At 44.8% G+C, this 25,364-nt stretch overlaps 1 protein-coding gene across 7 annotated transcripts in view; it reads left to right on the forward strand.

The window, feature by feature from the left end:
* Positions 1-16,199, forward strand: part of Rapgef4 (Rap guanine nucleotide exchange factor 4) — a 284,557-nt gene extending 268,358 nt beyond the window's left edge. For 4 of the 7 annotated variants that reach the window (XM_037204872.1, XM_028885725.2, XM_028885726.2 and 1 more), the window contains 5 exons: positions 170-220; positions 956-1,043; positions 1,454-1,518; positions 11,863-11,917; positions 14,959-15,603. In XM_037204872.1, the coding sequence (XP_037060767.1) occupies positions 170-220; positions 956-1,043; positions 1,454-1,518; positions 11,863-11,917; positions 14,959-15,086 (387 nt within the window). In that variant the 3' untranslated portion in view covers positions 15,087-15,603. The other 3 variants (XM_028885722.2, XM_028885723.2, XM_028885724.2) reach the window with 2 other exon arrangements.
* Positions 16,200-25,364: the final 9,165 nt, after the last annotated feature.

Raw genomic sequence — 25,364 nt, forward strand, 5'->3', positions numbered from 1 at the left:
CTCCAGGAATTATCCTCACGTGAGAGGGCACACGGTAGTTCATCCTGGCCCAGAGATGTTTGACTAGGGGCCAGAAGAAATGCAGTTTCCTTAGAAATGGTAGCACATGCAATCCATATCTAGATATAGGATCTGACAGATGTGTGTGTCATTTTCGTTTTACTAACAGAAACTGCCAAGCAAGTTTAAGAAGTTCTATGCAGAGTTTGAGAGCTTAATGGTAAGTGACAGTGGCTTCTTTATTCTGTTCACTGTCCGCATTAATCCAATCTCTGATTAGCTCAAGTTCTCACTGCAGAAATTTTATCTGTCCTTGTATGACTTTAAGAAGTTTATGACCCCTTTTAGTGCTGCTAAAACAAGCATGTCTGACTAATGAATGACACCCTGAGGAACTAACTTAAAGAGGACTTATGTCCCACATAAGGTCAATTTGTGTAACTTAGAAAAGCAGTGTAATAGGGTCCTACCTAACACAGCTCAGGTTGGTGATGGGTTGGAAGCTACATCTCTTGGCTTGCCAAAATTATGTCTCCCCATTGTCTGGGAGGTGTTACCAGTCAGGAAAGGGATGAATGGGTCTTGCTGGGAGGCAGGGGATGGTTCAGAGGGAGAGTTAGGACTGGCTATGCGAGGTAGGGGATGGCAGGGAGGTGCGGCTCCAGGGAGTGGGGAATCTGTGGAGGTTTTGTTCTACACAGTTCATTTTTTTTGCATAGAGAGCGATGCTTCCCCTTGGCTCCTGTAGGCTCCTTCACACACGATACTGTCTCACCCCTGTGTGAAGTTGTTTTAAAACCAATCAAACCTGTTTAAATCTGCCTTGCTTCCATAGTTACATCTCACCCCAAACACCTGATTGTGGGATGATGAAGCTATGCATGCTAAGAGGTTAAAAAGGGGGTGTGGTATAGTCTCCCTCATCACTGACAAGCAACACTTTGTTTCTCCCAAGGATCCTTCCAGAAACCACAGGGCCTACCGACTGACGGCGGCTAAACTGGATCCTCCTCTCATCCCTTTCATGCCCTTGCTTATTAAAGGTAAGCTGAAGACACACCCAGGCCAGGCAGGAGGGAGCGCTTGAGGGGTGACGATGACCGGCACCCTCTGAGAGGGCTGCCTGACAAAAAAAGACCCTCTTTCTACCTCCTGTGATTCCCGCTCTTGGGCCTACGTGTCCTGAAGGGGGTTGGAAGGTGGGAAGGGGGGGTGGTATGAAAAGCCTGTGATTTTGAAGCCCTGTGAGTGAAAAGGGTTTGTGTTAGAGATTTTACCAACCTCAGGTAAAGAGGTTTGGAAAGTTAAACACCTAACATAAAAGAAACTATTATCAGCGTTTTCAATGGCAGTGTTATGCAAATCCCCCCGCATATGCTAATGGCCCTATTGTGCTTTCGTAGTATGACATATTTCGGTTAGTGACTAGAATGTGGCTTTTATTTCTTTACAGATATGACATTTACTCATGAGGGGAACAAGACGTTCATTGACAATCTAGTAAACTTTGAAAAAATGGTACGTGCGGTATTATAACCTTAACCACAATGTGTTTTTTTTTTTAAAATAACATTTGCATTTGTACTAATCAGGCAAATAGCGTCTGTGTGCGCTGCCATGTTACAAAGGTAGTTATACAGAATGGAGTTTTGAAACATTTGGTTCAAATTGGCTCCCTCTTTTGCTGTCAGCTCTCTTTTGTGGAGAGCTGAATGGTATTTGTGCCTTGGCTCACAGCAGCCGCTGGCTTTTATGCCCGGGTGCTTCTCTCCCTCCGCTGCCTGTTGTTCAAATGCACGAATGTTCAAGAGTGACTTCTGGGTTCCTTGTTGTTCGGTAAGATTTGTGCAGCTAGACTGCCCCAGGATGCCTTTGAAACACCGCTCCTCTGCCGAGGCTGATGCGAGTGCCTGTAGGTAAAAGGCCGTGCTGCGGCCCATCTTTATTGCAGGGTATTAATCTACGTGTGCATTGCTTAGTCTCATAAAGTTCACTCAAGTTCAGAGAGGGGACTTGGAGACTCAGAGATCTCCACGACGACCACGACAACAACAACAACAACAATGAAATGTCAGTCACCAATGTGAAACTGGCGCCTTCCTAGTCAGTCTTTTCCAGCCCCTCCTCCTCCACCCCGCCCCCACCGGGAGAGGAGGGAACATAGCAAAGGTGCTTTGTAGTTTATGTTCCTGTCTTCCGAGAAGCAATAAGGCAGGCCTTGCTAGAGCCTCTCTTTAGCTGCGCGGGGTCCGTGTCAAGGGAATGCCACACTGTCTCCGAATCCCGGGGCTGCGTGTTCCCGGGAGAGACAGAGTGATAGGGCTTCGTTTCCCCCCAGGGGTTAGCATCTGCCCTAGGCTGTTTTGCAGTGTGAATGTGGCCCTGGATTTGGAACTCGGGGACACTCGGATCCACACTCAGCTCGGTCCTTGTGTTCCTCACCCTCTGTGTGAGTCTGTTTCCCCAACAGAAAATGGGGCCCATGCCTGCTTTCGCCATGCTGATGGATGGTCCGTGGTGCATGAGTCTTTCTGTAAGCACTGCAGCGTTCTTAGCAGAAACCTGTAATTCTGATTGTTCTTGAAATCAAGCTAGTGTGTATGTCTTCAGGGGAACTTGAAACATCCCACTGTATGGGGGCTAAGGCTCAGCCCTGGTCCTATGGGCTGATGATTAGGAAGTATGGTTTAAGTCACTGTCTTAAACCTCTGAGGTTTAAGACTATAAGCAAGGACACCGCACCCATGGGCCAATAGTGATTCCTTACTGACCTGTTAGCATAGAGAGCTAACATTCCCCAGCGTTTTTTGAGAAAGAAAGACAAATACTTGTTTTCCCAAAGTGGACGATTGAGCAAATAAGAAAAGTGCCTCTTTAGATCACTTATCCAGAACATTCTAAGACCAAGAAACAGCTAAACCAACCACTAAGCTATAAAATGCACTCAGGCACAAAGATGTGACACCCAGCATTCCCTGAAGAGTCCACGGGCTTCAGTACTCTTGATACCTAACGTGGAGGGTGTGGTCCAGAGCAAGCCAGCGTGGCCTCGGATGCTGAGCCAGCCATCTACTGGGGATGCTGAGAGTTGTCTCTGAGTTTCTAGAGCTGTGTCCCCTCCGTAGCCTGCCGAGGGAAAGTCAAGAAGGCCCAGGAGTAGGCTCCTCGTGTCTGTACCTCAGGTCCACAGCAGCTACCTCCTCCCTGCTAGGCAGTAAGCAAGGGGCTCCTAACTGTTCTGCTCTCTGGGTGGCCATGTTGGTTTAAGAGCCACTGGTCCGTTAAGCTAGCACTGTAGCTACCATGCACAAGCCTAAATTAACGACGGGCTGAAGGTCATTGTGATAACTTAGAAGAACAGGAAGTTTATGTCTTTTCAAAATCTTCAATAAGCATGGCGGCTCTGCTCTGAGGAACAGTCGAGGTTTCTGGCTTCAGCTCTCTTCTCATTTCACGTGGTCCATGATGATGGGATGCCATCACATCCTCCTCCCAGCTGTGAAGAAGGAAGACATGCTTCTTCCTACGAAGGCCAGGGAAGAAGCTGTACTCACCACTTATATTTTAGTGGCTAAAAAAAATTCATCACATGAAAGGAAGGCTAGAAAGCGTAGGCCTCATTTGGGGTTTCAGTGTGCCTCATTAAAACATCAAGGGTTCTGTTGCTGTGAAAGAGAGGGAGGGGGAGATTTTGGAAATTCTCTAAGTTTTGTTTTATTTGATAAATCATATTACCAGATAGTTGATTTTAGAAATTTTCTTCCACAAGTTAGAAGTTTCTAGAAAATGAAGTAGAATTTCAAAAATATTTGATTGGCTTTCCAAAACTGACTGATCAATGTGGCATTATCAATCAACACTGATCAGTCAATGTTGACTTGCTTTCCAACATTTTCTCCCATCAATCAGCCCACCCTTCCTCTTGGCCCAGCCACATCACTATTATCCATGGTTCCCCTTGGAGAAGGTTGCATCTTCTTTTCTGGATTATTATCAGTCATCCATCAGCAAGGACCAGGTGTGAGCAGAGTTGGGAGTCTGTGTGAACCTGCTGGGCTCTGTCCTCGGTGGGAACCCCTGACAGGGGCAGAAGTCACCAGGGCAGCCAGGGGCACCAGTGCCTTTCTGGGGTGTTTGCCTCACAAGGGTACAAGCCAGCATGCCAATGCTAAGTTGTTTGTTTGTTTGGTTTTTTTTTTTTTTTTTTTTTTTTTTGGAGCATCTTCACCCTTGAGGTATGAAATGAGGATTAGAGAATTTGTTACAATTGGTTTTCAGGGTCTGTGAGTATGAACAAAAGAGAGAACTCACTCTGATCCTTGTGCAAAAAAAAAAATAATATCCTCAAGCATCCTTTCTTTTGGGGAAAACATAAAGGGGTATTCAAAAATGTTTGAATAAAGTCCTTTATAGCTTTCAGTGGCATGTATGAATATTTATACCACTCAGAAGGTAGACAGACCAGCTATGGATTAGAGGGTAGAATGTTGGCCTGCTGCCTCTCTCCCAGGCTGCAGAAAACGTGCTGATAGGTACAGTTGCTGCTGTACTAGAAGGCTGGTTCTATTTCAGACACAGCCATATTTAGGTATATTTATTTATGAATAAGATTTTGAAGTAGTCATTTTTTTTTTCTGGAATGAGAAGCATGGTGGAAACTTCTAGACTTCTGGAAACATGAACAGAAGCTTCTTAAGGAAGAGAAATGTTTTGAAGCCTTCCAGTTTGGCATTTCTAGGCATGCCGTTGTATAATTAGCAACAGTGTGACTTCTAACACCAGTCATGTTCTAAAATACAGTTGTGGAGCACTGATTTTGTTACCTGAAGTAATGGGGAAAAAAAAATCTTTAGGTGAAAATCTGCCTGGTCCCCAAGACCTTTTCAATTCAAAGGAAAGCTATAGGAATACTTTGGAGACTTACACTTTATAGAGACTTCACAGACCAAGACAAATGCAGATTTTCCAAAGAGCATGCTTCAAAGTAACAGAACATATGAGAACTCCAAGGCAAAGGACTTCACTAGGAAATAAAATTTAAAAAAAAGAAAAAAAGCTGGGCGGTGGTGGCGCACACCTTTAATCCTAGCCCTTGGGAGGCAGAGCCAGGCGGATCTCTGTGAGTTTGAGGCCAGCCTGGGCTACCAAGTGAGTTCCAGGAAAGGCACAAAGCTACACAGAGAAATCCTGTCTCGAAAAAAACCAAAAAAAAGGAAAAAAAACACCTACCAAGTAGTCCTTGCCCTTTAGAATATATGCTGTTGTAAAGATAAGATAAAAACACATGGAATATTGAAAATTGACAAAAGATAGCAAATGGTGTTAAAACAGGGGTCGTTGGAATCGTAAAAGACATGTACCAAAGAAGCTACTGGGTGAGAAGTTCCTGCAGCCATGTCAACAGCAGATAAAATCACATGACATACAATCACATAATAGGATCCAGCCTTGCTACCCTAAGTACCGGTCAAGCGTCATCTCAGACTTCAGCTCTGTACATAGCCCAAGTTGGCAGAACTGTTCTTCTTTTTTTCTCTTCCAGCTTCAGGTTCTTTATTCTAGCTGTCACCTTTGCCTGAGAGTTTTCTCTCCCCAGTTTTCAGGTATCTGGCTCCTTTCCATGGTTGAGGCTTAGCCCCATGCTTCTTCTCTGAATGGGTGCCCTTGACTTCCCATTTACATTGCTCCCTCACATCTAGCACTCTGACTGATGGCCCAGCTGGAGAGCAGCTCTTACCATCCGAGATGGTCATCTTTGCTTTCCTGCGTCTGTCTTCCATGCTAGAAGTCGAGGGCCGTGGACCAAGAGATCTTGTCTATTTTGGCCACTGATGTTTCATGAACATCCATAAATGTGTCTGGTATATTCTAAGTATGCAAAAAATATTTATTAAATAGAAGAAAGATCCAGTGATATTCCAGTGCTGGACTTGATAAGGAAGGACATTTGAAAAGGATTCTATGACAAAAATGATATCCAAAAGTGTTTTCTATTTGTTAGAAATTGAATTTACAAGGGTGTCTTTTTTTTTTTTTTTTTTTTTTTTTTTTTTTTTTGCATTTTACAAAATGGAGATTTGACTCAGGATGTCTTTCCCTTAGCTTTCTGTTCCTGAATGGACATTATTCTTCCCCTTCCCCACCCCATGGTACTCTGTCTGTCCTTCAGTGTCCTTCAGTGTGCAGAGATGCACACATGTATGCCTGAGCTGTGATCTCCCGTGACCTCCCTATGTACAATAGACTGTGAATGTTATATATGTTAGACATGTGTGTCTGTTTGTCACAAATCCTTTGGGTGATAAAGATTCACTGCTGGGGACAAAGCTTAGGCTTCTTCAGGGATGCATCCCGTTGAGTTACAGGAAGTCGGGTCTTACTATTTTCAACCAGTGGTTGCTACTGTGGGCATAATCTTCGTAGAAGAGAGACTATATATTTCTATACCTCCTTATGGGAAGGAAAATTGTGCCTGGAAGATGTAGCAGTCTGAATAAAACTATTAGGTATAAATTATATTATTTATACATGCTAAACATGGAAGGATTGATAGAGGGCCTATACTGGATATGCATAAAGACAGAGATTCGATCGCAGTCAGAATAGAAATGTCAGAGGAGAGAAGAGAGCTTGGCAAACAGGGGCAGCAGTGGTCCTGGGTGTGGTACATGTCTGTAATCCTGGCACTGGAATTCAAGGCCAGCCTGGACTACAGCAAGATCATACTTGAAAATCAAAATAAAAAGAATAAGAAGGATCAAGATCTTCACGGTCAGTGGAAGGAGAGGCAAAAACTGATCCAACAGACACTTGCTGGAAGGGGCATGGTTCCCAGGAGCCGCTCCCCAGGGTGCTCCTAGCCGAGAAGCCAAATGGCCTAAGGCCAGAGAGACTGTATCAGTGTGTCTGAGCCTGTAACGGAGTCAGGTGACCTTGCCTGGAGGCCTGCTAGTCTGAACTTGAACACTAGACACATGAGCCTGCACCTCCTCAGCACCACAAGGCATGGGGAGCTTGGGCAGGGCAAAGAGTCAGTAGTAACAGACCAGGAAGACTGGAAAGCACAGAGGCCTGGCAAGTAGCTTCAGGTCCACATGGGCATGGAAATGTGAGTGGGAAGACCTGGTGGGGCGAGGCTGCTCCCAAAAGGCTCCCACGGGGTGGCAGATGGGTGAGGCTGAGGCCATGAACAAGGCACCTCAAACCTCACTGGAGCCAAGGATAAATATCTGCCTCAGAGTTTAAGGGACATTTGTGTCTGCGTTATCACCCCAGAGGTGAAATACAGGCACAGTTGGTCTCCACATTATCCTCTTGGGCCCCAGGAAGGACATCCGTTTCTGAGCCTCTGTCTTCAGTTAAAAAGAGAAATAAATACGTGGGTGCGGTTCCAGAGTCTTCCACACACTGCCACTGTTTTCTTTTGTGAGCACTCTGCAAATGCTCATGTCGGGGAGAATTCCTCAGCTGGGTCCGTCTCTCGGCCCTGCAGGTTGGGCACTGTACAAACAACACACTAAGTGTGCAAACAAGCCCCGGAGGCCCTCACTTAGAACGGGAGAATCATTTCTGGGATTCTGACGAGGGGTTCCGGCCTGTCCACCCCGCCAACTTGGAACCTCTTGAGGGAGGTGTTCTCACATTTCACCCCTAATTACCAATCGCTTTGGTAATAAGCCAGTTGTACAGAGAAGTCCTACTCCTCAGCTTTTCCAGGGTGGAAAAAGAGGTTTGACATTCTGCTCTGGAGCAGTCAAGCGTTTCTCTCCCTGCCTGGCATTACGGAGAGTTGCCTGGCCGGCTCCAGCCAGGCTAACCTGCTCTGGCAAGACCTCCAGGCCTAGGATGTAATTGTTTGCTCCCTCCCCATTATGGCAGTTGGATAATGAAACCTGGGTCTCTTTAACTTCGGTTTTGGCCAGCCTCAGCTGAGCGCAGCCACGGATAATCTTGTCTGCCACCAAAGATGACAGACGGGGCGAGCGAGGTCTTCGGAACATAAAAGACAGAAAGACTAACTAGATATGTTTTAGTAGAGATGAATGTAAAAATCCTCCACCTTGGTCCTCAAAATCACCTGCATATTGGCAGAGCAGAGAGCTGAATCCGGGCCGCAGCCCAGTGAGCCGGGCGGTGAGGTTTAATTCTCTGAAGTGCAACAGATGTCAGCTACAGCATTTTATTCAAATTGTAACTTAGATGTATAACTCAGCCAGATCAAGGAAAGGATTTTTTCTGTGCTCTAAGATGCCACAGTAGAAACTGGCTAGTAGAAGCAAAATTGTCCCCTAAGAAATTCGAATAGCAGGGCATAGTGGCACCCGCCTTTGGGAGGCAGAGGTAGGTGAGTCTCTGTGAGTTAGAGGCCAGCCTAGTCTACAGAGCGAGTTCCAGAATAACCAGGGTTGGTACACAGAGGAGCACCCTGTCTCAGAAAAGAAAAAAAGAAAAAGAAAGAAAAAGAGGAAGAAAGGAAGGAAGGGAGGAAGGAAGGAAGGAAGGAAGGAAGGAAGAAAGAAAGAAAGAAAGAAAAAAGAAAGAAAGAAAGAAAGAAAGAAAGAAAGAAAGAAAGAAAGAAAGAAAGAAAGAGAAAAAGAGAGAGAAAGGAAGAAAGAAAGAAAGGAAGGAAGGAAGGAAGGAAGGAAGGAAGGAAGAAAGAAAGAAAGAAAGAAAGAAAGAAAGAAAGAAAGAAAGAAAGAAAGAAAGAAAGAAAGAAAGAAAGAAAGAAAGAAGCTGCTGAATAGATCCGGGTGTTTAGGTTGACTAAGGAAGTCCTACGGAGGTGTTTTCTGTGAGTTTGAGGAACTAACCGAACATATTTGCTAAGGTTCCAGAGCTCAATGGGTGAAAGGGAAAAATACTTCTGACTCCAACCAGCAATGAGATTCCAGGTCAAGCCTGTTTCTAAATGAGAAGGTTGACTTTGGAGGTGAAGCATTCCCACTGCGGGGTGCACTCAAGCGCTGTGAAGCTGTGAAGACTTACAGGCAGGCTGCAGAAGGCGTCCTGCATCCTGGAGATGGTTCGGGGGTGATTCCTGGAGTCTCAGTAGATATTAAATATTGCATGTGTCAATGGGTGCAGAAGAGGTTGGAGCTAAAATATCATGTTAATCCCCCTTTTTTGGCCTCCTGAAAAACATTCTATAAGTACACATTGGCCAGTGCCTTCCCTTCTCGTCACTGAGTTCACACCATTCCACATTATTGTGTGGACCTCACCTAGAGAAAGAATGGACCTCCTTATAAAGCCCAATTTGGATTCTGAAGTTAAGCTGAAGTTATCTTGGCAATACAATTAAAAGGATACGTCAAAATTAAAACCATTGTTAAAATTAATCAAAGATTTGGAAAGGTAAAATGAACTTCTGGGCTAGAAATTACGGATTTGAACAATTGTTCTCACATTTTAAACTACATAATGAGCTAAAAATTATGAAGCCTCGGAGGATAGCTATAAAGAGTAGTCTAAAACTAAAGTCAGAATGAGATGTTTTATCTTTCCAAACTAAAAAGCAGAACAATTACTCCCCACGAAATGGTATAGGAAGAGGTTTCTGACCCCTGCTAATTGTTTTATTATTCTTCAGAGGGGCACACTGGCAGCATTTCACGGGGTTTTCGGTAATTACACTCCATTCAATATCCGAAGAATTACAATAATTCTACATGGAATATACTTGTGCCCTTCCGATGCAAAGCCTTTTGAGGAGTGAAAAAACAGCTTAAAGTAAATTAGCAGGGAAATTATCATAGTTACTGTTTATTCTGGGGCTCCATATATCAGAGGCTAATTATACATTGTATGCCACGTTTCCTTGGAGGTATTTGTAGTTTATTTCTCATGCCGATCAACAGTCCTGCTGGCTTTTAGGCTCCTTTATGAAAGTAAAGTTCGAGCGACTTTTCTGATGGCGTCTTTGTGTGTGAGAACGCGTCCCACGCAGACACATGCGGCCTCCGCTTGCCGCAACCCCGCAAAGGGAAGCAAACCGGAAGCACACGTTGTGATGCTCGGTTGTACACGTTTGAAGGCCTTGACCCTCCTGTCATGTCCTCAAAGTCATTTTCTTATACATTTTCTCGGTAAGCCCAGGGCCTACGAGGAGAGAAAAGTGGGACTGGATTTATGTAGCTGCTTAGAAATCGGGGAGTCGCTCTCCCTGGACGGAGCCTTTTCAATTTTCTGCCGATAGGACTATTCATCTACTATCTCGGCAGAGTTCCCCTCAGAATCTAAGTGAAGTCCAGAAACATAAGCAGGAACTTCAAAGCCAAGCTACCGTTAAAGTACCATAAACAAAAGCTGGACATCCTGGCTAATGAATAGTGCGAAGGTCTCCCCTGTGTTTCTCCTGGAGAGTCTGAGGTCTCGGTTCCTAGCCTTCATGGTGGTGGTGTCTGTCCTTTAGTTCGACTTTCGGTTCTGGAGCTTGAGTCCAGGGTCTCTCGAGGTCTGCTCAGTAAACGCTTTCCCACTCAGCTACACTGCCAGCCCTTCCACTTCTTTTGTGTCTGTATTCAGCACACACACAAATGCCTTTTTACATTTTTTTTTTTTTTTTTTTTTTTTTTTTTTTTTGGTTTTTTGAGATAGGGTTTCTCTGTGTAGCTTTGCGCCTTTTCCTGGAACTCACTTGGTAGCCCAGGCTGGCCTCGAACTCACAGAGATCCACCTGGCTCTGCCTCCCGAGTGCTGGGATTAAAGGCCTGCGCCACCACTGCCCGTCCCATTTTTTTTTTTTTGGGTGGGGGCCCTTTTACATTTTTATTGCAACCAAAAACATCAAGGAAATTAAGATCGCTTACTGACCAAATTAACAAAGGCCAACTGAGTTATGGTCTGTTTAGAGAATCTTTGAAGTGTAAATGGCATGGAAAATAATCACAATGCAATGTCAAAGTAAAAACCAAAATTAAAATATACATACAGAGTATGACTTAACTTTTTAAATGCATTTGCGTGTTCATTTTTAAAATATCAGAAGGCTAGCCAGACAGTGGTGGTATACACCTTTAATCCTAGCACTCAGGAGGAAGAGGAAGGAAGAAGTCTGAATTTGAGGCTAACCTGGTCTACAGAGAGAGCTCCAGGACAGACAGCTGTTACATAGAGAAACCCTGTCTCAAAAAACCAAAAACATTTTTATTATATCATTATTTATTGTTATCAGGTATATGCCTGATATATACATATATATTTATAAAATCAGAAGGCAATGCATGAAAATAGCAAGGAGTTTACCGCTTGAGTTTACCATCTACATGGTTTTTTACTTTGTTTCTACCATTTTGAGTTTCCTTTTGAATGCAATGTTATTACCACGGTGTTACAAATGAGGAGGTTAAAAACAAAGAAGAAAGGAAAACAGAATTTGGATGGAAACAGATACTTTTGCTGAGACTAAAAAAGGTCAGGAAAGCACAGTGAGCAGAACAATCATGAGGAGAATATTTGGACTTCCTGTTCAGACAGTGTAATCTACCACCTCACTGCTGTTAACTGGGAGAAACTTGAAAGCTAACCTTCTTTGAGATCCAAGACAGTTTCAAAGGAGGGTGGAAACGGTTTCTCAGCATCAAAGTACAGTGTCAGATGCATTTTTACAGTGTGAGGAGCAGGCACACACTGAGACAAAGAGCTGTGTCACGAAGTCATGAATATTCGTTACCTGCAAATGCTTTGTACTAGGATGCCTCGCTAACGTCATTGTGCAAGTTACACATCAACCAGCTGCCTTCAGATCGTCAACATGCCAGAACATGCTGTTTCCTGTGATACCAAGTGTTGCTGGAATAAATCATGTTTTCCCCCCTTGGGGATTACACACTAAACTGACTTTTCTTTTCTTATTCTTTACAGCGCATGATTGCAAATACTGCCAGAACAGTGCGCTATTACAGGAGCCAACCCTTCAGTAAGTTCTGAGTTACTGCATGCTGTCGTGGACATGGTGGGGATTAAGTCCTTTTTAATGAGACTTTCAAAATGCTCTGGGAGTCTGGATAGCATTTGACTGTGTCAAATGCAGTTTGGACCATGAAACACACATGTGCCTTGGGTTTAAGAACTTTGTTTTACTGTTATAAGACTAAGGTATGTTTACTTTGCTGTAACACAAGAAAATACATGTCAGAATGTTATTTGAATGAGTGCATTTGTAGGAAATTCATTTGCTCTTCCCAGTGTGGCTAGAACAGGTAGTTGTTACAAAGGCCCACGAAAGTCCGCCTCCGTGCCTCTCTTGATGTGACTCACTGCTCAATGCCGAGAAACTTAGCAGCCCTTGGTGAGTCAGAGCTATCATTTATAAACTGAGAAAAAAAAATATTTATTGTCTCTCGAAAATGTATTAATGTTTATAACACATTTGCAAAAAGTCCCATGGCAGGATTCTACATAACATTTCTGGTATTCCCCTGCTATTCTTTTAAATGTTGGGCGTATGTCATAAACACCAGTGTCTTCATAGGTATGACATGTTACTATCAACAAATGACCATTTTAAGCTGTTGGGAGTTAAGTTTCCTCGTCATACCGGCTGGCCACGCTGGGTCGGGGCTGCTGTCTTTCTGGCCTAGGACTCAGGATAAGGACTAGAGCTTTGCTCCTTCAGTCTGGTTTGGGAGAGCGCAGGGGAAGCCTTGGAAGTTTTGTGCTCAAGTCATTGTGTGAGTCATTTGAGAGAACTGGCATATTAACTCACACGACAGGGTGACACAGACGTGACAGCGCCTACCTCACCGTCCTCTCCAGTGGAGCCTGTCTTCAGAGACTGACAGCTTCTTGTTTTAATAATCACAGTGGTGTGCTCTTTGTAGTGTAGATCTGGCCCAAAGCCAGAGCTTGCTAACACAGAATGACAGAACTACTCACTGTTCTTCTTTTTTTTTTAATGTTCAGGAGAAAAAAAAAATTAGAGAAGGTAATCTTGGCTTAGAGAGTGAGTGAGGAGAGCTTTGAAAAAGTTAATTCAAACAACTGTGCCCTCTTGTTTCTAAAAAACGACAACAGTCTTGCATGTTACCAAGCCTTCCTACATGGATTCTGCCAGAATTCAAGTGTCTCCCATCCTTTTCTAGAGTAACTTGCTAGGTGTGTAAATGACATGGCCACACATCGGCCAAAAATGAGGAGAGACAGTACCGGTTACAACAGGCTTTATAATCCAGAATCCATGTCCCTTCAGAGGACATGCTCGAAATTACCTGCAAAGTCCTGCGTGCTGGAGAGGGCTTGGAGCTTTGGGGAAGGGTCATGGAGAGGTTCCAGAACCACACAGGAGCCACGGGAGAACCAGCTTTGTTACACCAGCCTCTTTGGCCGTAAATTCTACATGCTTCCCCATCTTTGAGAGAAGTGAGGGGATTTTTTTTTCTTTTTTTTTTTAAATTTCCAGTGCATTTGTTGAACTTATGAGCAACTGCTGGTAAACAGCAGCTGCTCGGCTCTGAAGTCAACAATCTATAGATAAAGCTATAGGAACAGATTCACAAGCATTGTAGGGATATATACAACGTAATTACAGTATATTGTACACGCGGAGCACACTGCCAGTGGGAAGCAGAGGGAATTAAGCACAATGTGTTCTGTGGTTCACTGTGCTATTATTTCTATGTGATAATTATACTGATGAGTTTCTTCTTACAGCGAGCAGGGGCCGGAGCTTGTCTCTGCTTTCTGGGCTCTGACCTGCTTCCCGCCCTCCAGCCCCTCATGCAGATGGCGTCCTAATTGTCTTGGGGAGTGGTGGGTGGATCTAACCGGAGCAACTGAACTTCAGAGCGCAGCCTTGGGGTGGGAGGGGAGAGCTCTGTCCAGAGTCCAGATTCCAGCTTGGCCGCTCCTGTGTGCTGCTAGAGAAAAGAGTGATCCCCAGGACAGCCTGTGAGCCTCGGATGGCAGCGGAGGGTTGGGTTGTGTATAAACAGCCTGTCCTTCTTTATATGGAGAGCCTCCATCTACAGTTCAGGGAGATTTACAGGGGAGAAATTCAGGTGCCTTGTTTCAAAAAGAAAGGAAGGAAAAAGGTAGGAAGGAAGGGTGAGGGAGGGAAGGAGGAAGAAAGGAAGGAAGGAAGGAAGGAAGAGAGAGAGAAACAAAGGAAAGACCTGGCTACTCTGGACACAGATTCCTACATGGTGATGACATTCAGGAGCTAGGTAGCCACTTGCCAAGGTACTGTCTCCAGTTTTCCACTCTGCTATTGAATCTGTCCTTCCTCATTCTGTATGTAGGAACTATGAGCATTAGATTTCCTTGGAGTCCTGGTTTGAATAAAATCCATTTACCTTTTTGATAGCCCAGGTGCTTGCATTGAGAAATAAATCAAAATAGAACGGTTAGCGGACATTCAGAGCAAGTCATGTCAGAGAGGCAAAGTTTACTAGAAGTCATCAATTATCCAGAAGGTGGCCTTTCCCCGGTCCAGACTGCGCCTGGGGGCACACAGTTGAAGTGGGACCATACATGTGTATAAGCAAAGGGATCTACGAGGCCTGATGCCCACTGGCTTGCTTCAGTTCAGTCCAGGTGTTAAGTGCTTTTGTGAGTTGCTAATGAAACTCTGTCTTTGACATTAGTCCTAATCAGGATCAAAGGAGGTGGAGACAGAGTGTGAGAACAGAGGTGGGCTGGGAAGGGAAAACAATTTTCATCTGTCACCAAGGCCGTCAGACAGATGCCTTCCCTTTTTATTTGGTGCCTTTTTTTTTCCAGTGTGCAATGCAAAGGAAAATGATCAAAAGAGATGATTCCAGGCAAGAAAAGAAAATTGGAGGGTAGAAGGGAGCAGATGGACCAACCAAGTAGAAATATTTCAGTGAATGTAGTGTGTGGAAAGGTCTTGGCGGAGCCCGGGGAATCTGTGACAAATGTCATAGCCAGTGGGGAAGATGAAGCTGAATCTTCTGTGCAGATATTATGCAATGCCAACTCTGCCTGCCATTCTTTTACCAGACCCTGATGCCGCTCAAGCTAATAAAAACCATCAGGATGTCCGGAGTTACGTACGGCAATTAAATGTGATTGACAACCAGAGGACTTTATCGCAGATGTCGCACAGATTAGAGCCTCGCAGGCCGTAGACGTGGGAAGCGCCCAGAGCCATGTTTGGTCTCCAGTCCACAATCTTTCAAAAATGCCCTGGATGCTACTGCTGACTGTTTCGCCACTTGAGAATTCTCCAGAAGGAGCAGAGACACACCCTGAGACTCCCCCCTCAGGGCCACATCCGGCTTTCCAACCACACCTCGAGAGAAGAAGTGATTTGACTTGTGTAACGCTGACATGCCGTAGCTTAGGAATCCTCAGTTATAGTCACCCTCGTTCATTCCCAGCCATGCCATCGTCAGGCTCACATGAAGAAATAACATTGGCGAGGGCTACATCAAGCCCCTGACATCCCTTTCCCGCTGTTTGCAGTATGAGACTGCCCCATGGGTGGGTTGACTTAGATACATTGGTGATGATATAATTGAATGATTTTTTTTTTTTACTTAGCACCTTGACTTGGGCATGGGGTCTGGGGAGGGCATTGAGGAAACCATAGACGTCCAAATTATAGGTCGTATTCTTCTGTCTTCAGAGTCTTACCTCTGAAGGAATAGAACCTCACCACAATACTATGAAATATTATGGCTATTTGGTCTGTGATTTCTGAATGATCTATAAAATAATATGTTTACACTGTAACTTTTAAAAATTGACAAATCAGGATTACATATGTAAGAATTCCGCTAAGAAACACTAAGGTTCTTAATATTGCCAGCGTTAAGATAGAAAAATAACATTTCAGAAGAGCACAATATGCACAAAACATTTTTCAAAATTGAAATATTTTCCTGGGCATTAAAAAAAACCTTTCCTCAACAAATTTATTGTTACTGATGAAATAATAAAAAAGCATATTTTCTGGACTTAAATGTTATTACAAAAATCTCAATTTTCAGCAATTGTTTTGCACTTTCAGATAGATTGTAAATAGGTCATGTGATCAATGGTATAGAGTTATTTATTTGCTACATAATAGACATTGTGCCAAATAATTCCTTTTTATTTATTTTATTCAGTATGAAAATTTTGGAGTACATTTTTTTCTGTTTTCACAATTAGACTACATTTAATGTGTAGGAATTGTATGTACATATCTCTTCTGTAAATAACAGCCAGTATCTTCATTAAATATACTTGACAAGAAATAGCTGTGGTTGTCAATTTCATTGATACAGGAAGTCTTACCTTCCAGGATTGTGGGTGCTGGATTTGCTTTTTCATTTATATTTTGTGTGTGTGCTGGGGACTGAACGCAGGGCCTAGTGCATGCTAAGTACACACTCAACCTGGGACTACAACCCAGCATGAATTTGTTTTGTTGTTGTTGTTGTTGTTGTTGTTGTTGGTGGTGGTGGTGGTGGTGGGTGTTTTTACTTGAAACAAATTCATATACCAATACTAAAACTCACCCTCTTAAAGTAATCTAGTGAATTTTAGTATATCCATGATGTCGTAAAACCATGATCACTGTCTGTCATCAGACTGTCATCTTGTGGAGGGACGGTCATTAACATTCATTTTTCATTCTCCTTCCAACCCTAGGCAACCCCGTTCTATTTTCTGTTGATAGGAGCTTGCTCTGCACCTCCTATAATTGGAATCATACAAGCCTTGGTGTCTGGCTCCCTTCGCTTAACATGATATCTTTGTGATTTCCCCATATTGCATCTTAGATCAGTAGTTGATTCCTTAATATGGCTGATCAATATGCGTTACATGGATAATCCATGTTTCATTCACCCTATCATCACCCTTTGGCCATCGGAAATGCTATTGATGTGAAGAGGCTCTGGATGGTGAGCTGCATGCATGGGGTATCATGCTATTTCTCAATGTGAAACTTTTAGTAAATATTTAAGAAGGAGATATCTAAAATTCTTTCTGTTATTCTGCCTTTTTTTTTTTTTTTTTAGAAAGTCCATTTTTTTCCATGTTGTGTTCCAGGCTAGTCTCACAGGTTTACATTATTTCTCCATAGACAGAAATACAACCATGAAGACAAGAAAATGAAGCTAATCTTCAAATAAGTTTTGAGGCCACTGCATAGTATATCCAATTCTTACGATTAAGTCCTTGTTCTCATTAATATATTAACGGCTCTGAGAAGTCCTATTAAACTTTGTGTAACATCTCACAATTAAAACTCACCTTACCAAATACTAAACCACGTAAATGGCCCTCTGTGTTTCTTTATTTAATATTTAAGTGCTCTGAAGAATAGAGGTCTTATTTCATGCAGTATTGACTTCTGCCCAGAAGTACACATGTACAATGCCTTGGATTTACTGCACACTATTGACTTTCCAAGTCATAGAATAAATTTTCTTATAGTCATGACTGTTCAGTATTTCACTATATCATAGGCCTCAGTCAGCTACAAAGTTTTCACTGTTATGGATTTCTAGATAATTTATAAAGATCATTAATAAGGCTGACTATCCATTCTTCCTTGTTCTGATCTTACTCTTCTTCCTTCCTACATTTCTTAAAAGCTGGTATCCTGAGCTCACCAGCACTACTCCACAATTCCACAGTGACGGACACATTAAACCTCATTTTAATTTACTTGCAACATTATTAAAAATTAATACATATTCTCCCATGTGTATTACCCTTGGTCTCCCAAATGAGAATAACAATTACTATATAAAATAAAGATAAGAGGTTTTAATTATGACTGGTTTTTATATAAATACATTGAATTCCTTTATTCAAGGAAGAAATGATGAGGTCAGAAAATTTATACTTTGAAAAGCATAGAAGAGTAGCCAGGCAACCCTTCCTGAATCAGGAGATGCAGTTAATATTTTAAAACTTGCAAACAAGCCAACAGAAAATGAGATGCCTACGAGGTCATAAGAAGGATAATGAGGTTTGCTGAAAGATGTGGGGGCCGGGGGGGGGGGGGGATAAAGAGAATGTTTTTCCCAAAAGCTCCAGTAGAAAATTACAGATTTAAGCGTTTAACATAGCGGCTCAGCAAGATCACCAGCATCGTGTCCGGCAGCTAGGCTTTCCCAGCAGCGTCTGAATGCCATGCAGGTTCAATATACTCCCCTCCGGAATTTAATGGCATTTCCTCTCAAGCTAGGAATGCTGATCAATGACTGCCAGTGTGAAAAAATTAAAAGAAGTGTCACTCTGCTTTCAAATTGTGCTTCTGATAATAATAAAAATTCAGCATAGAGGAAGCGGTGGGGTAAAATGAGCCCCTGCCTTGAATACCTGGCCTTTAGTTGTCCATTGAAAATGCATTCCATGTCTTGCTTCTGAGTAATTTGAATCTGTCCTACATAGCAGAGTGGAGCGTTGTACGAGCCGGCCACAGCAGCCTTTACTTATAAATTAGAGAAAAGCCTTTAACTCAGCTCTCGCCGGTCATTTTTTCGATTTGCTCCTGGCCCATTGATTTGTTAGCAGATAGTGATTAGGATGTGCTATCGTTTGAATCTTGAGTGTCCCTGAAGTACTTCTATGTTGAAGGCTTATCAACAGCCCATGGTGGCATTGGGAGATAGTGGAACCTTTATGGGATGGGGCCTATGGAAGGAAGTGAGGTCACTGGGTGCAAGGGTTGCTGGGATTCCAGTTTCTCCTTTTTTCTCTTTGCTTCTGGGCAATCCTAATGCAAACAGCTTCCTCTAGGGCAGTGTGGCCAAGGGACTATGGATTTTACCTGCTGACCATGAGCCTCTACAGACTGAGGATTTAACGCTGTGACCAGCCAGTTTCCCTTCTCATAGAGCTTCTCATACCGCGTGGGAAACAGAAGGGACCACTTGCCTAATCAGACAGAGGACCAGAAAAGCTCCTTCAAGAGAGGCTGTGGTGTTAGCATGTCAAATGAGGATTTAACCCGAGGTGAAGCAATGTGGTCAGTGGAAGTAACAGTCGGGCTGAGCTCTGAAGGAGAGAGGAAGAGAATGCGTTCTAAGAGGGAAACGATTCTATTTCCCCTTCCCAGAGAGAGCAATGTTCCCCCTCCCCCACTGCCACCACCCCCAAAGCCTTCCTTGTTACTTAGTCTCTCTGGGTCTGTGGATTGTAGTGTGATTATCCTTTGCTATGGGTGGCCTGGGAGTGGGTGGGGATGGGAACAGGAGGGATCTGGTGGGGGAGGGAGGACAGAGGAAGGCAGTACAGGAGAGAAACTGGACTAGACGGGCATTTAGGGGGCGAGTGGGAACCTAGTGCCGTGGAAACTTCCTGGAACCTGTGAGGGTGACCCTAGTGAGGATTCCCAGTAATGGGGATATGGAGACTGAACCAGCCATCCTCTGTAACCAGGCCAGGCTCCCAGTGGGGGGACTGGGACACCAAGCCAGCCACAAAACCTTCCACTCCATCCTGTCCTGCCTGCAAGATGCTCTGGGGCAATGGTGGCTCAGAGCTTGTGGGAGTGGCCAACCAATGACTGGTCTAACCTGAGGCCCCAGCCACAGGGACGAAGCCCATGCTCAGCACTGCCTGGGTGGCCAGGAATGGGAAACTGGATGGCTCCGAGACCTAGGGTAGAACCAAACATGACTGACTACAAGAACAAAACGAAGTCAATGAAATGATTCCTAATGATATTCTGCTATACTCAATAGACTGGTGCCTAGTCCAATCGTCATTAGAGAGGCTTCACCCAGCAGCTGATGGGAGCAGATGAACAGACCTACAGCCAAACTTTAGAAGGAGAACCCTGGGCTGGAGAGACGGCTCAGCGGTTAAGAGCACTGGCTGCTCTTCCAGAGGTCCTGAGTTCAATTCCCAGCAACTACATGGTGGCTCACAGCCATCTATAGTGGGATCTGATGCGCTCTTCCACCATAAAGGTGCACATGCAGATAGAGTACTCAAATACATTAAATAAATAAAAAATTTTTAAAAAAGGAGAACCCCACAGCACATGGGGAGGAAGGATTGTAGGAGGCAGAGCTGTCCAGGCTTCCATGAGAACACAGCCCACAGAATCAACTAAACAGGGATCATAGGGGCTCACAGGGACTGAAGTGAACCGTGGAGCCTGCATGGGTCTGCCCTAGGTCCTCTGCATACATGCTGTGGTTGTTTAGTTTGGGGTTTTGTGGGATGCCTACAGTGGGAGTCGGGGTATCTCTGACTCTTTTGCCTACACTTGGGACCCCTTTCCTCCTACTGGGTTGCCTAGTCCAGCCTTGATATGAGCGTTTGTGCCTAGTCTTATTGTAACTTGTTATACTGTGCTTGGTTGATATCCCTGGGAATCAGTTGATATCACTGATCACTGGGAGACCTGTTTTTTTCTGAAGGGAAACAGAGAAGCAATGAATGAGGTGGTGTGTGTGGTGAGGGTCGGGGGGTGGGGCAGGGAGGGCTGAAGGAGGGGAAGGAAGGGGAGGCTGCAGTCAGGATGTATTATATGAAAGAAGAATAAAGAAAAGGGAAAAAATAAGCCTAAAAAAAAAAAAAAAAAGGAAAGGATACTGGCCTCGAGGGCCAGAATGCTCACGAGCCTATAAGGATCATGGATGAGAATGCTCCAGGATGTGCTGGTGAGCTAAGAAAGACCCAACAGCATGCTGCACCCTCACACCTTGCTCTTTAACCCTAGTAGTGTGCAGACATGGGAGAACAGAGTTGAACTTCTGGTGGTGAGCCCCTGGGCGGTAGATCCATTGCTCTGATCTGTCACGGTATGCTGATTTATGGAGAGCGCCATCCACCAGGCCTTAGTTACTTGATTGTGAAGCCTGAAAGGAAGGACAGAGAGCACTACAAAAAACAGCAGACATGAAGAGTCAGTGGTGGATCTAGAGTCCTGCGGTCACCTGCTCTTCCTGCGGTCACCTGAATCTTTTGTAGGACATGTTCCAGCTTCATTGTGATAAAATACAAGAAACTAAAACTTACCGTTTCAAACTCTTTTACAAGTGAGCAGTTCAATGGCACTGTGCTCTATGGATTTGTCCTGATGGGACTCTAGCCATCTCGAGCTGCAACTGCCACGGCTGCACGGAGTGACCCTAGTCCGTGCTCTGCTTGGTTTCCCAGCAGACCATAAGTAGCCAAAACAACTAGTGGTGTGTGGGACTTTACAACCGGACCCTGGAGCCAGGAATGTGCTTGACTCTGGTACGAGCTTAAGCTAAGCCAGGTAGTATCCGTGCCGGCTAGGGCTAAGTCATTCTGGTCAATGCACATGCTCTGCCTTTGTTTGACCCAGGCTTAAGGGCTCTGTACCACCTTGCTGCTCCCTCGGACCAACTTTTCTCAGTAAATCCTCCCAATGAATTGCATACCGTGTGACCCTAGATCTTTCCTCCTTTTTCTTAGGTTCCATCGCGTCTTAGAGCTGATTCTCACACACGGAAGCCAGGTTATTCTACATCAAATCATTTATATCGTTGGACAGCGGTTACCACACTCTACCCAACACCCTTCAGCGCCTAGACGGACGGACGTGGCGGTATGCATGCCCTTCCTGCGGTCAACCCCCATTCTTCCTGCAGCTGTCCTAACAACCGTTCCTCCTCACTCTCCGGATGCGCCCATTCGTGAGCTGCGTGTAAGCACAGTCACTCAGCACTTGTCCACTTGTCCTTCTGTCCGTCTGGGTCTGAGTTGTTCCGTGTAGTTTGGAGTATTTGAGGCTCATCCGTGTTGTGTCATGGGTCAGAATGAAATTTTCTTCCCTTTAAAGGCTGATTTTTTTTCCCCTTGTGAGACAGGGTCTCATGTAGTTCAAGCCAGCCTTGAACTCACTATGTAGCTGACGATGACCTTGTACTTTTGACCCACCTGCCTCCACCTCTCCAGGACGGGGATTATAGTTATGTGCTACCATGCCCAGTTTATGTAGTGCTCAGAGCTGAACCCAGACCCTGCTAGGTAATCACCCTGCCAACTGAGCTACATCCTCAGTCTAAGGCTAAATTATTAACAGTCTGTTTATGTGAGTATTAAACTTTGTTAATGTATTCATATATTGATAGACATTTGGCTTATTTCTACCTTTTAGCTCTTGTGAATAATGCTAATTTATGAGTATAGGCATTCAAATGCCTGCTCACGCTCCATTTTTTAAACTTTAGAAGTGAGGTTACTGAATCGGAGAGCGTTTCTATATTTAACTGTCAAACAATATTCTTATGTACTCTTGGAAGATTTTATATATTTATGCAGTGTGTTATGGAAGGCAGCTATACCCAACACTGTTCTCCCAAGGCACCCTGCATAGTATATTTTGATCATACCCACCCACTGTTACCTCCTTCCAACTCCACTTATTACTCCCCACCCTCTCCCCTCCCAATTTCATGCCCTCCTTTTGTTATTATTATTGACAACTCCTGAGTCCGATTAATGTTGTCCATATGCCCATGGGAGTTGGGCCATCCACTGGTGAACGGACAACCTGTCAGCTCCCACACCCCCAAAGCAGAGCGACTCTTCCTCCGTCAGCAACCACCTACTTCTCCACCAAGAGTGAGGTCTCAGGGGCTCTTCCTCCATTCTTTTTTGTTTTAATTTATTATTATTATTATTATTATTATTATTATTATTATTTACTTTATTTGCATTGGTGTTTTGCCATGGGTGTCAGATCCCCTGGAACTGGAGTTACAGACAGTTGTGAGCTGCCATGTGGGTGCTGGGAATCGAACCTGTGTCCTCCGGAAGAGTAGTCAGTGCTCTTAACCACTAAGCCATCTCTCCAGCCCCACTCCTCCATTCTTGACGGCATTCTGACTAGCTGTATCTTGGGCAGTTCTTGAGCAAATGACCACAGGTGCTGTGAGTCGATGCGTGCAGTAACTGTGTCGAGTCCAAAAGTCAGCATTCCCCAGCCCTCCTCCTCATCTTACATTCTTTCTGCCCACTCTTCCGCCATGTTCCCAGGGCCTAGAATGGAGTAGGTTAACACAGATGATTCATCCAGGGCTGAGCACGCCAGAGCTGCTACTACACGGCACTTGGACCAAATGAGTCTCTGCATATACTGCTACCCTGTTTATATGTATTTAATTTGCATGTGTAGGGGTAAGCACACGTGCGCATGTGAGGGTTTGTGTGTGCATGCCACAGCTCGTGTGTGGAGATCAGAGGAGGACACCAAGCGTCAGCCCTCATCTCTCAGAGACAGGGTCTCTTGTCTTACTGGATGTCCCACGAGCTTTTGAGGATCTTGTGTCTCCCCTCCCATCTTGCCAGAGAAGCACCAGGACTGTACATGTGTGTGACTACATTCAGCTCTGGCGATCCCAGCTCACCAAGTTTTGAAGGGCTGCCACACTTTCTCCCACAGTGGCAGTATCATCTTTCGGACCATAGTTGACGTGGCCACAATGACCTGTGTCATCTTTAGAATGCAGCTGCCAGTGCATGCCATGGTTATTGAGGAAGCAGTGCCCGGGGGACCTAGGACTCGATCTCTGGGTGTAGTAGTTTGGGAACGGCTTGAGTGTGTCCCCTGAGGGTTCATATGTTGGAAGCTTGGTCCACAGTGTGGCAATGTTGGCAAATGGTAGAACTGGTTGTAAGGTAACTGGGTCATGGGAGCACACAGTTCTTGTGGGACTCTGCTTAGTTCCTGTGGCCTGAGAGAGAGCCTGGACTCCTTTTCCCTTTGGCTTCCGATCTCACCCTGTGCTCTCCTCCTCACACTTGCTCTTGCCATGCCATTCACCGTGAGGCCCTCACTAAAGGCTGAGTGAATGGTGATCTTATCTTCGACTTTCAGCCTCTAAAACCGTAAGCTAAATGAACCTCCTTTCTTCACATATCGCCCAGCCTCAGTTATCCTCTCAAATACTAACAGAGAGTGGATTAATACAGTGGGAATCCAAGCTTGGAGACATGGCTGCCTAGAGGTTGACTGCGGCCCCAGGACCTTGATCCACCCATGTTGTCCTGTTGGTCGATGTATTAATCTGACACCAGGAGAGGGGAGTGAGAGGGATGGTTAATGTTACTCACACTGAGAGAACAGGTGTGTGCAGGTGGGGAGTGTCTGCCTTGCTTAGCCTCTATTGCATGCCCCAATCTGGGTGGTGGGAGGGGCCCTGTCCTGGGAGGTTTTGTTTTTTCTGGAATCCAAGGTGACTTGCAGAGTTCAGGGCACTGATTTATCTCTGTCCCTTCCTCTGCGAAGGGTGACAAGCTTGGGGTAACTGGAAGACGCTCCTTGCAGGATTGGTAAGTCGGTGCAGAGGCTAACCCAAAGCAAGAGCTAGACGGCAGAGCATGCCGGCTACTTTTTCTTTTTTTTCCAAGCTTGATGCAAGCTAGCATCATCTGAGAAGAGGGAACCTTAACTGAGGGATCAGCTTTATCGAATTGCCTGTAGGCAAGTCTGCGAGACATGTTCTTGATTGATGTTGGAGATCCTGGCCCCATCTGGGCAGGGCCACCCTGGGAAGGCAGTCCTGAGTTGTTTGAGAAGTCAAGCTGAGTAGCCCCAAGAACTAACCAGGAAGCAGCCTTTCTCCACAGACTCTGCTCCAGTTCCTGCCTCCAGCTTCCTGGCCTGACTCCCCTCCACGATGGTTTGCGACCTGGGTTTGTAAACTGAATAAACCCTTCTTTCCCCAAGCTGGTTTTGGCCATGGTGATTCACACACACACACACACACACACACACACACACACACACACACACACACACCTATAGAAAGCAAAGCAGGACACAGAGATCTTGGGTTTCCCTCATGCATTTAGGTATGTGTGGCTCCAAGTGAGAAAATGATGCTCTGCGAGCAAATGCCACTTCTAGTGGCCTATTATAAGGAGACCTGGTGGCACCAATGAAGTCCAGGCAGTGTGGAAAATGACATTCCTCTTGGAGGAAGCTGGTCATCTTCTATCTTGGTGTGTTGTGGAGCATTACTACGTGAGGATGTGTTACATTTGTTCCTGATGCATTTGTTCAATGATGTAAAGACACATTGCTTTGCCCGCCCAAGGCACCTGATTGGTCTAATAATAAACTGAATGGCCAATAGCTTGGCAGTGGGGGACAGGCGGCGCTGGCTGACAGAGAGAATAAGGAGGAGGAGGAGTCTAGCTCGGGAGAGAGCAGAGAAAAAGGGAGAAAGAGATGAGAAAGAAAGACGCCCAGGACCAGCCACGCAACCACCAACCAGACAGACATGGAGCAGGACATATAGGATAAAAGAAAGGTAAAAAGCCCTGATGCAAAACATAAAAAGAAACAGGTTAATTGAAGTTAAAACAAAAAAAAAGCTAGCCAGAAACCAGCATAAGATAAGGCTGAGCATTCATAACTAATAAGTCTCTGTGTCATGATTCGGGAGCTGGTTGGTGGCCCAAAAGAAAGCCTGTTA

The sequence above is a fragment of the Peromyscus leucopus genome, chromosome 4 (genome assembly GCF_004664715.2).
Source record: "Peromyscus leucopus breed LL Stock chromosome 4, UCI_PerLeu_2.1, whole genome shotgun sequence".
In the NCBI taxonomy this organism is placed as follows: Eukaryota; Metazoa; Chordata; class Mammalia; order Rodentia; family Cricetidae; genus Peromyscus; species Peromyscus leucopus.